The 12,705-nt window shown below is 36.0% G+C and overlaps 1 protein-coding gene across 4 annotated transcripts in view; it reads right to left on the reverse strand.

The window, feature by feature from the left end:
• Positions 1 to 440: 440 nt before the first annotated feature.
• gpam (glycerol-3-phosphate acyltransferase, mitochondrial) overlaps positions 441 to 12,705 on the reverse strand; it is a 30,501-nt gene continuing 18,236 nt past the window's right edge. For all 4 annotated transcript variants that reach the window (XM_084134960.1, XM_084134959.1, XM_084134961.1 and 1 more), the window contains 8 exons: positions 10,407 to 10,477; positions 10,034 to 10,298; positions 9,628 to 9,776; positions 6,948 to 7,025; positions 6,403 to 6,534; positions 4,299 to 4,488; positions 3,945 to 4,003; positions 441 to 3,650 (listed from right to left, as the gene is read on the reverse strand). In XM_084134960.1, the coding sequence (XP_083991086.1) occupies positions 3,534 to 3,650; positions 3,945 to 4,003; positions 4,299 to 4,488; positions 6,403 to 6,534; positions 6,948 to 7,025; positions 9,628 to 9,776; positions 10,034 to 10,298; positions 10,407 to 10,477 (1,061 nt within the window). In that variant the 3' untranslated portion in view covers positions 441 to 3,533. The remainder of the gene's footprint in view (positions 3,651 to 3,944; positions 4,004 to 4,298; positions 4,489 to 6,402; positions 6,535 to 6,947; positions 7,026 to 9,627; positions 9,777 to 10,033; positions 10,299 to 10,406; positions 10,478 to 12,705) is intronic.

Raw genomic sequence — 12,705 nt, forward strand, 5'->3', positions numbered from 1 at the left:
TTTGGACTAATAATATTTGACAATAAATCCCAAAGTATAGTTTGGCCATCCGCGTTTCACGTTGGTCCGCGTGATGTAATTTTCGTTATCAGGTTGGGTCCGCGTGCAGCCCATTTTTTTGTGTACGCGAGGACGATGTGCTAGTCAGAACAGCGCATGTGCGAGCGACTTGGGCGCTTGAAAACAAAATCCACTAGACAGTGCACACGCGCCGAATGCGTCTTTCCGCACTCACGGACAAAAGAGTATACTTTGAAGCGCACTCAACTGTGCGCGAGACGGAGTGGAACGCTGAAAATGAAGAATACCCGGGTCTTTAGATGTGAAATTTCTGTCAGATGTTAAGAAAAACAATGGCATCTACACCGCACAGTATTGTGTGATCACAACATTTAGTTATGGTGAAGTCATCCAAAGTAACTTTACTCAGACACAGAAAATTAAGTTTTCTATTTGTTAACATTCATTTATTTCATAGTGCATAACAGTGCATGAAAATGCTTCACAGAAAAATGAGCATGACCTCAATGTTATTGTTCCCCTCCAACATTATGCACTAAAACAGTGATTCCCAAACATTTTATTTTTTTTATTTTAAATTCTGTTCTTATTTTTAAATGATTTCTTTTATTATTATTTTTACATTTATATGATTTCATTAGCTTTTGGACAACTCATAAACCCCCGTTTGGGAAACCTTGCACTAAATGACACATCACTCAAAAAACATGCCAAATTACAAAACTGTTGAACAGAATAAAGGCATTCATAAACAGCATTCTGTCTGCAGATTTACAGCGTTTTGTTAAGAATCGCCAGAGGTTAACCAAAAGACAACCAAACAGAGTTTGATTTAGTAAACTCACCCATCCCAAAAGACAACTGTGGGATAGAAACTAAATTATATACAAAGCTGATTTAAAAATGTTGAGGAAAACAAACACATTATTTGATATCAGAACATTAAATGTGACTGGGACTGGTTTAAAATAACACCTCAAATCTATATTGTTCACAGCACAAATGGGATCTCTTGATAAATTGAGCAATCACCAACAATCCAGTTGGGTTGAGACTGAGAGTAATATGACAACAGCGTTAATGGACGGGGACTTGTGATAAATGTCTTATTGCTGTCTGGGAGAGATTAATGCATGTGGCTGTTTATAGTCATTTCAATTTCAAAAATACAATCTTCAGTGCTAATTGAACACATTCACACACTGTAGAGAAGAGTTAGGAATCACATACTTGATCTATTCTGCCTCCCTTGTCTCAAAAACATTGGCTATATTCAGAATAGCACTGTTAGGCCTACTACTACTGTTAGGCCTACTATTGCTGCACTATAGTATGCATAGAATAGCCAGATGACCTATTGAGCATCATATAGGAGAGCTTATGGCGTGGAGCACTACATCTCATAATGCAATGCATTTACAATACGTTTCAAATGAATGGTAAATAATATCAGCTGTGATTTTTTTACATTTCTGGATTTATTTGATTAGACTGCCTTTACAATGATTAAAAATTGAAAATATTTTTTACATTTATTATGCAATCTGATGGTCAGTTTTAAAATGTGGAATAAATCCAAATGATTAATAGGTAGTTAGTATCCAATATATACTGCGCAATATTTAATAAGTAGTAAGCTATTATTCCATTCAGAAGAGCCGTTGTATTGCCATTTTAACCTTATTGTTTGAGGCCATACTGACAGACAGAGCAACTATTTTATCCAAAAATGCCTTGTGTATAATAAACAATATGCTTTTTCATTTTAAAATGTAACTAACCTTCACAGCTTTTATTCAATTATCTCAAAAACATTTTCAATATCGCTTCAAACCCATTATATATTCAGCATTTTGAGCAGTTCTCACGTGACACATTAGCTTTTATATTCTATTATTCTGTTATCAGGATTTTCACAACTTTTGACCAATTTCCCTGACTTTTCCTGTGGTTGAGGATTACTGGATAAGGATTTTTACATGTTACAATCGAGCGTTTACATTTAATTTAATTAATTTATATGATGTAAAATTCTATGATTTTCCTAGGCCTGGAACTCACAACCTTGAAATACCTTGACACTTCCAGATTTTTCCATGAGCATGGGAACCCCGAATCTTATTTCAAAGTCTCCCAGTAGCCTACGTAATGCGTGTATGTCTGCCAACTACATTCCTTCACAGTAAAAACAGTTCCATTGCGTAGCAACATCTACAGGCTGACGCACAAAGAAGTTCTCTTGTCAAAACAAGCATGCGATCATATTCGGGATAATGCAAAACACATGACAAACTAAGCTGGAAATGATAAATCAGCAGAAAAGGTTTTTGAAACGGCAGCTAATAAAGACTGTATTACAATTGTAGTTTTGGGACCGTACAGGGTATCCTCAACGTTTACCTTTTGATTCAAACTACAGCCAACAAAATATTGCACCTGTTGAGTAAGTGGTTACTAAGGCAACATGCCTTTATCTGAATTATGGTTATTTTGTGCTTTGAGACAGATCTGTGGCATAAATACAGTTTAATTCACATACTACAGACATATTGCACACATGCACACACGCTACAGTAGACTTGCTGCCGAGGATCTTAACTCCAAAATAAACTATACCAGTAACTGAGGAGGGAATAAAAATTCTTGGCAGCAACAGAACCTCCTCCAAATATTACAAATTAGATCTAGTGATGGTCAGCCAAGTAGAAGCATTCAAGCTCTGTTTCCAGTACCGTTTCCCGCCTAGTCGATGGCCTCAAGATCCTCCAGGCCTGCTAAAACCATTACATGAATCTACTGTTTGTTGTATTACACAATATTATAGCTGTAACTAACTATCTGTCATGGACATCCAATTGTGAGTAAACATGACCTAACCGACACGATTTCATGGCTCAGATTTCTCAGTAACTATTTAGAAGTTTGCTGCACGATTTGCAGAATGAGTCACTATTTCCTTTTGGTTGCTATTAACAGATAATATACATACAGTTTCTGTTCTCTGCCTTAAGATAAAGTACAGAGAATGACAATTTCTTTACATGCTCTGACAGAACAAGTGGTTAAAAAGAAAAATTAAATGCCCTTTTTTAAAGATTTCCATACACTAGCCGTCATCCCGATGATGGAAATTTGCTAAAACTGAAGGTGACATTCATGTACTGATCAAAGTTAAAAACTAAAACCAAACTGTCTGAGTCCATATTAACATTCAGAGCTATAAAGAGCCCTGATTTAGCTCAAAAACAAGGGCTTTCACTGGCAGAACTGGTACAGTATTGTGTGTGTGGGTGTGGAAGCTTCTAGTAAACGAGAGGGCTGACAGAACTAGTGTACTGAAGACTGCATAAGTGGTTTTAGAGTGAAGGGAAGACAAACTTATAAGTCTAGTATGAGGCGTTTGGTGAAGGCACTTCCAGGTAAAGCTTTCCTTAGAGTAGCACCTTTGACAGTCATGATAAGCCAGTAAAAAGCCCTTGAGTGGGGTGGAGAGCAGCACAGCTGCGTTGATGTCACAGCAGACTGAAACCCAGAATGTACTGCAGGAGTTTGTTCCTGTTGGCCTGAGGTAAGAAAGAACTGCTCAGCTCCAGACTGCACACACCACCTTCTCGTCTTTCTTTAAGCACCTGTGAATCACAAATAGCATGATTAGTTGCATAGCATGATTTTTTTCATCCATGGAACACAAAAGATGTATGCATCATGTTACTCTTCAAAAACCACAAAGTATGATAAAAGTAGTTAATAGTCTAGTCATACGATAGCTTTGTGTTATTCACTGATAATCTACCATTCAAATGCATTAAATAGACATGCAATAAGAGCGTCAACATGGCACATTGAGTCCAGATCTAATATTTTGCATGTCGGTGGTTTAGATCTGTGAGTAAGCAGTAAATGCTAGAGGACGGCTCTCTCACCCCCAGCTCTTTAAATGTTCTCACTGTGTTCTTTACGAGGCAGTGTGTGGCACTCTCTCCTGAAAACATACAAACAAACAAACAAGTAAATTCCCATCAATGTCATCAATATTAATACATTCATTTTATAGAGCACCCTTCATACAAGATTCCAGCACAAAGAGCTTAAACAATCAGACTGAAACCATGATCAAAGAAAAGAGAATGACGAGAAAATGTTTTAAAAATAGCATTTATAAAAATGATTGATGGCAAGGCACGGAAATATTTAGGGGGGGTCTTGAATTTCCTCTACTGTGGAAGTGGAGAAACAAGCTTACGTAGTAGAGCACATTGGAACTGAAAGTGGCTTACCATATGCAGCCACTCCTCTCTCTGTGCGCGTTAGCAGATACTTGAAAAGCTGATATGTGTACTCTCTCTCTGACATGGGCGAACTCAGGTTGTGTACAAAGATAGCTGCACAACTGTAGGCCTCCAGCACTGGAGTGAGAATCCTCTGCAGAAAAGTATAAAATTCCTGGTGCTCAGCTGATGGGCTCACCTAACATAAAATAAAAAAACAGCACAGTGGGGTTTAATTATATGTAATGGCATATATTTCTTCTAAAATGTTTAATGAGGGGATTTCAAAAAAGTTACGAAACCATGCATCAACTTTTTTTTATAGTGGTGCACTGTTCTACAGGGGAAATTTTTTAAATAGCTGAAATATATACACTTTCATAAATCGTCATACTTTGGTATCTTCAATGTGGAGAATGATCTCATTCTTTGCTGCAATAGGCTAAATAAAGAGGTCAAAAAGCTTTTGTTCTATTTGTCTTAAAGGCACAATTTGCAAGATTTTTGGATTCAAATATCCCAAAAACACAAGAACAGTGTTATTTTGTTGACTTGTGCATTGATATTATCACAAATGTTTACAATGTTTAAATCCAGAGAAATCAGCTGTTTTAACTAGTGTAACGACCCGTGTCACAGTGGCGCATGTCTGATGTCATATCCGCCTTACTCTGATTTCTGGTTTAATTTAACACTAAAGACGCTTTAATATATTATGCGTTTTATTAGACAGGTGAGCAACTGTTAGGATATCTTTATCGACAGAAAACTAATCATTCTTATATAGCCCAACACGTTTAGTCTTATTGTTTGAATCTCATTTTCTTGATTTACCGCGAGTAACATGCTTATACCATGCTGTCAACTGGCTAGCAAAGCATAATCAAAAAGTTTTATTTGTAGCAATGGTAATACAGCATTTTCTCCACCATACAATACATTTTAAAATGAACTACATGCCATTTAGCAACACAAGTCATCCAGCTTTTATTAAGATAATATTCTAATTCGATCTAGATTGCAACAAATGTCTCATACCAGCCACAGAGCGAAAGCACAGAGTAACATTATAACATAACTTTCAACCATAGACTGTAAAAAAATATGGACATAGTGTCTGTGACGTCACCCGTAGGTTTCTGAAGACCGTTTTTGAAGCCTAAAGTGGGCGTGGCCGACCGTCGCCATCTTGGGAGCGCGTCACTCCCGAATTTAGTTATTTTTACAGTCAGACAATTAGCTGAGGTAACGTGACGGCTAACAGACAGCAGACAAACGGCTAATGATGACTAATGACCACAGCAGCGGGAATCCACCTGTCACTCAAACGTGGACACCATTAATTATGCAGAGCTTAATATAATGTAAACGGATGAGTTATAAAAAAATTCACCCCCCTCACAGTTGTCATGAAGGGAAAAATAAGCTATATAGACCAAAGCCACTTTTTGCACCAGGCTGTAAACGTGTTTTTTTCTGCTGTAAAGTTGGGTATTTTAACATGGGGGAGATACAGATTTGACTCACTTCTGCATCCAGCCTCAAGTGGTCAGTCGATGAATTGCCGTTGAATTCACTTCCGTGTTGGTTTCAAGAGAGAGACAGGGAGGTTGCCGCTTGCATTCAACACACTCTAATGTATTTTTACTATGATTGTTTGGCCAAGTAAAACAGCGCTGCATTACCCCACAATTTTAATTTGTCAAATAAAGCGACCTGTATAAGTAGTAATTAAGCACTTGTGGCTGTTTCAGTCCAATGTGAATTTAAGTAATCAAGCTACACCTTCATTATTGTTTTGAATAAGCGACCTCTAGCGGCGAAACTTACACACTGTGCCTTTAAGCAACTCTTCCAGGTTAGAAATTTCCCCTTAAACTACTAATCTCTTGATTTGCGTGAGATTTTTATTATTTATTTATTTAAAAGGAATTAAGGAGTTGATTTTTTTATTTATTTTTTTAGCAAACTTCAGATCATGGTTTTCATGGTTTTGTTTTCTGTGAGTGATGTTACTCTAGCCAAACAATTAACTTTCATTTCACTCTTCTTATTCTGGGTGTTACGCATGTTATTTCTAACAATGTTTAGGCCCCTGCAGTATTATATTTACCTTTAGGTAACGGTCTCTCTGTTCATCTCCAAAGTCACTGTCTTCATCTTCTTCATCACTTCGCCAAGAAAGAGTCTCTGGAAACTTCTTGGGCCAAGGCTCCTCAGACGGGCTCAACTCCTCCTGGTCCTCCTGAACACAAAGATGAATTTCAGTCAATTATTGAATTATTATTGTTAATTAATGATTGACTCACAAATACTATTAATATTATGAACTAATATTATTGGATGTGTTGTATTTCCCAAAAAAGAAAACCTAGCTGGTACATGTACTTTCACTGATTGATAAAGTCAATGATGAATTGGTAATTAGAATAAGCCAATAGCAAAATATTAAGTCTCAAATTAAACAGAAAAAAAGGTTAGAAATAAGCCTGAGTGTCCATCAAAGTGGATACTCAAGGAATTTACAGAAATCTCACAGCATCATTCAAACATTATATGGTCTGTGATGGCATTTTCCCATTAAGTACTGTAGCTTTAAATAAAAAAAGAAAAGAAAAGATAAATAAGCAACAAGAAATAGGAGTTGACAAAGCTCACCTCAGCTACAGTAAGCACACCATACTGAATTAACCTGGTGATTGCATCATGGAAGACCTGGTACAAAGTCTGACAAGGCTATAGAAAGTAAAGACAACATAAATACACTTCAATGAATAACATTTGTATTTCTTAAACATGAATAAGTAAGATTGTGTGTATATATATATATAAACCCCACAATTTACATTACTGGAATGTGAATAAAAACTATATACATCTGAATACAAGTAAAACATTTATATGTTTAATGTTTAATAACATACATACACACATATATATATATATATATATATATATATATATATATATATATATATATATAGAATTTTATTGAATTTATTGTTAAGAGGAAAACCCCTTGAGATGTGACATCTCGTTTTCGAGGGGACCTCAGGAAAACATACTTCACATACATACATACATACATACATACTAACAAAACAAAGACAAATGCTCTCCATCACACCAAAATCACCCATATCTTCCCAAATCCAACTATTAGATATTAGTCAATAAACATTTAAGGTCATTCATATAGACAATTACATCAAGCATGAAGAAAACAGTTGTAGCTTGTATGCAAATAATTAAAAAGAGACATTTTAAACTGGTGAAAAGAGGAGATTGATCTAAAAGACCTAGGTAAACCATTCCAATCAGAAGGGACTTTAAATTTAAAGGCTCTCCTTCCACTTTCTTTGGATATATTTGGTACTAAAAAAAAAAGATGGACAGTGTCTCTTAGGCTGTAAGAGGTTTGATATGGAATCAAGTATTGTTTCAGATCGGCTGGATAGTTTGAAAAAATACATTTGTGAACAAACTGCAACCAATGATACTGTCGTCTAGAATTTAGTGAAAGAATCTAAAAGCAATATATAAGCAATAAGGTACGACAGGCTGTGCTGTATCGTGAATAAGTCACGGCTGAAGAGCACGACGTGAAGCGGGAGTCTTTATGAGTGAGTCAGTCAGTAATGAAGACTTTTACATTGAAAGGACTCAAACTTGTGAACAATGAAAAGCAAGACGCAACTGACAAATGACTAGGCCATGGGAAAACCCATTAACTGTTAAAAAGACAAGATATCGCAGCAGACATTCAAACGGATTCTTTTTTTATGAATATAGGACTGACCTGAAGGAAAATGCTATATCTACTATAAATGCAGGTGAACTCGCTTACTCGATCTCTCACAATACTCTACTCTATAAGCTTCAATGAACAATATCAGTGAGATCAAACATATGTTTAAGTTGCTAATAGTGGTTGCTTGGGGTGTTGTGTAGTGATACATAGAACCATTAGGTGAAGCGGTCTTAGTGGATTATATTTTCTTTATGCAAAATAAAATTTAAATTTAATTTTCCCTCCCCTTTGGTTTTGGGGTCAAATTTCCATTTCTCGAAAGGGTTTTGTGATATTCTCCGTGTAGAAGAATACCACTCTGTTTTTCTTTAGAGATCAAACTTCTTCTCAGCTTAGTTATATATAAAATGTGGGCTAGTAACCAAGGTCACGTGTGTACACTTTTAAGGGGCTGTCCCAGAGCTATCAATGTTGGTAAAGGTTCACCCAAAAATTAAAATGTCAAATTGCTCATGTCATTACTTTCGGTCATCTTATGAACACAAATGAAGGTATTTTTGATGAACTCTGAGAACTTTCTGTGCCTCCATAGACAGCTACACAACTGAAACTGAAAAAAATTCATAAAGAGATTGTAAAACTAATCCATATGAATTGAGTGGTTTATTCCAAATTTTCCAAAAAGACACGATCGCTTTATATGACGAACAGATTTAATTTAGGCTTTTATTCACATTCAAACATTTATCAACGCACACATCAGATATGGTAAACGGAAGCTCAAGCATGAAGTTCATTCTCGTGTGTTATACATCATGTTTGAGCTTCCACAAGAACCAATGAGCTTAAGGTTTGTTCTTGTGGGTCAAGAAGTTTCGGTTGAGGTTCTGTTTAAGTTCGCGGATCAATGTTTATATGTGAATAAAAGGCTAAATTAAATCTGTTCATCATATAAAGCGATCGTGTCTTTTTGGAAAAAATTTTAATAAACCACTAAATTCATATGGATTAGTTTTACGATCTCTTTATGAACTTTTTGAAGTGTCAATATTTTCATTTATATATCAATATATTATTCTTCATTCAGCTCTATGCAACAGAATCAGATTTAACAGATTTATTTTTTGGCCAATTATCAAAATAATGTAATAACGAATATGAATGAAGGTCTTATGGGTTTGGATGGAACAACATTAAAGTGAGTAATTAATGACTCATTTTTTGGGTGAATTAACCCTTTAATTTGAACAACGCAATTAAGAACATCCCTGTAACATAACATAGCACAGATCAAGGACTTGAAAGTACCAAAAACTTAACTCAAGCAAATCCCTTGTTAAAGTGTGATACACTAGCCTATACAGTACAATAAGCTATTTTAGTCAATAGTGAAAATAATTATTTTCATTAAATCATGAAAATAAAATCATTTTTTTTGTAATGAATTTCACTTAAATTGTACATTTTTAACATTGATTTATGTAGTCTAAAGTTTCGAGTCAGCATTTAAAAAAAATGTTGATGCTATATCCATATTCAACCACTAGATGGTGGTGCAACTTATGTAACAGTGATGTGAGTGCATACCAGCGCTACTGCCACCTCATTGGACAGAAAGTGGGAGAGGCCTGCAGCTCTGCGGATCAGTCTCTCCTGACTGAGCAGCGTGGATGAAGAATTCTGCTCATTCAGTGAAGTTGCAGATTGCTCTCTCAGCAGGGCCAGCGCGCTGCAAGCTAGCACACATACAAACAGTTTTGATCATTGCTACATCTGTTTTGACATCCTTAGCCAAGTATCATCAGTCTTTGTAAAATTCGGTATGCATCCAAAGTGTGTGTGTGCACAATATTTGTATTAGGGTCATCATAATACCAAAACCTCAGTAGCTGATACAAATACCAGTAAAACTTCACAATATCTGCAGACAGAATCAAAAACAGACCCTAGAGTGGCAAATTAATTATGACATGTGGCGTCTCAGATCTTTTACCTATAATGGCATCTGCAATGAAGACATGGAAGAGGCCGTTGCTGTAGAAATTGAGCTCAAAGAGTGCGGGCACAGTGTAGTTAGGGGCGATGATGAACTCTGTGTTTCTGTTGGTGCTGGTGACGTTCACACAGTTTCCCAGAAGGCTGAGCGCGTGCATGACCACGTCCTCCGAGTTCCCAGAAAAACCCAGGTCGAAGTCCCGTGACAAGATCTCTTCCTTCATATTGAAGAAATCCTCCACCAGTTTGGACAGCAGTACACCCTGCCCAATGCAACCGTTTGTTACAATGGTTATGAACCAGTAAAACCAAGCCAAAGAAGGAAAGGTTGCCATTGTGCGTGCTGTTTAGGAAGTGAGGACGGTACATACCTGTCTGTGCCGATACAGGAGGAGACAGGCCACGATGTGAGTGGACATGATTGCTGAGGACTTGCAGGCGGCTGTGGGAAACATAGAAGGCAGCGATCAAAATGATTGACAGTGAAAGTGCTTTCACTGAAACAAACTGGAAGAGATGCCGATCAATCAGAGACTGACCCTTAAGGGTGAAGTGTCATTTTTGTTTAATGTTAAAATCCATGCTTAATATGTAGAGACATAACTATATCTATTCATAGGTTAACATTCCAGAAAAGTGTCGGTAAACACTGTGGCAAAACAGTCCACATGCAAGTCATTTCCACAGAAATTACACGCTCGACTTCACCTTTAAATGCTCTGATGAAGGGACACTATTTAAATTCATAACTGCATGATCTACAAACTCCATGACATTGTCCGTGTGCTGAAAAAAATTTGAAGGTCCCTGAGAAATGCTGTACAAGGGAAAAACAGTGGGACTTTAGAGCAGAAAACTGGGTTCATGACAGTCTATATTAAACATTCAAAAGCAAGCTGCAATTCCACCTCAGAGTGCCGATACTCTGGTGTCCTGTCCTCAAAAAAAAAAAAAACACAGCACCAACAGGGGGCGTTAAAACACAGAGGAATGTGATTGGCCAAGAACAACATGCCACCATGGTGAGGACTGACCAGCAGTAACCTACAAAAACTGTCAGGTGCTGTATTCACAATGTGTCCAGGCCATATTTCACCCAAAAATCTAAATAATAAATCTAAATAAATATAATTATATATATAAATAATAATAATATAAGATTGGTCTTATTTTTGTCATATATATATATATATATATATATATATATATATATATATATATATATATATATATATATATATATATATATATTTATATTTATATATAAATATATATAAATATATCATGTATATCATATATCATAGGTGTCTCTTAATTACCTTGAGTCACATGATCAGTTGTTCTTAAAGTCATAGTATTTAAATGCCAATATCCAACACATTCCCATAAATACCCAGTTAAGAAAATGTAGTTCACCTCCTCAAATAAATCACCATCAACTATATACGAAGAGTTCAGATGCAAAAGCCTCTAAGTGCCATCTGAAATTTAAAAATACATTTTTTTATCAAACTTGTATATTTAAGTTCAGTAATTTCACTTAAATGTCAGTTAAGTGAAATTACTGAACTTAAATATACAAGCTTGATAAAAATGATCATTCTACAAGAAAATTTCAGATGGCACTTTTGCATCTGAACTCTTCATACATAGTTATCGTCATCAAAAGCCCAACAAGAGCAAAACGTTTTGTAGAAAAATATATATACACATTACAGATATACATTATCAATATGTCCACAATGTTACAGATACATGCACTGCAATGAAGCTAATAGTCAATACCCTATAACCCATATTTATAAAAAACAGCTAAAATCCTGTGATTCGTTCATACCATAGGGTTCAACAGAAGACAGTTCATTTATCCAAAAAGCTTCTCTTCTCAAGAGCTGTTTAATTATGTTACCTCCTCTAGGGTTTGGCAATACCCTCTCAATACCAATAAACCTAAGCGAGGCAGCAGAACTATGGTTCTTCTCTGTATAATGTTTAGCAAAGGCATAGTCAAGGTTATTGTTTCTGAGAGCAGCCTCATGTTCTGCAATTCTCAGCTTAAGGTTTCGTTTTGTTTGCCCAACATACATAAGGCCACAAGGGCACATAAATGCACATAAATGACATGGGTCGATAGACAATTTATAAATTCTTTGATGTTATATTTTCGTCCGGAATGTGGGTGACTGAATGTTTTAGTGTCTATAGTGTTGGCGCAATGAGCACATCTACCACATCTATAATTCCCATAGACTTGTTGAGAAAGCCTGTGTTTGTCTGTGTGGGTTCCTGGTACATAGAACTAACCACCATATCTCTAGTATTTCTGCTTCTTTTAAAACAGAAATGAGGTTTAGAATAATTCTTTTTTTTTTTTTACTTTTGTGTCAGAATACTCTATTGCTTCGAGACAGGTTAAAAAGATCATAAATAGACACTGGAGAGTCCTGGAATGTGACCCCAATCTTAATCATTTGTCTTCTGCTAAACCTCGTTTCTGTTTTAAAAGAAGCAGAAATATTAGAGATATGGTGGTTAGTTCTATGTACCAGGAACCCACACAGACAAACTGGCTTTCTCAACAAGTCTATGGGAATTATAGAGGTGGTAGATGTGCTCATTGCGCCAACACTATGGAAAAAAAATTACTCAAACAGATACATATAAATAATA

Source organism: Abramis brama (assembly GCF_963993115.1).
Source record: "Abramis brama genome assembly, chromosome: 14".
Taxonomy (NCBI): Eukaryota; Metazoa; Chordata; class Actinopteri; order Cypriniformes; family Leuciscidae; genus Abramis; species Abramis brama.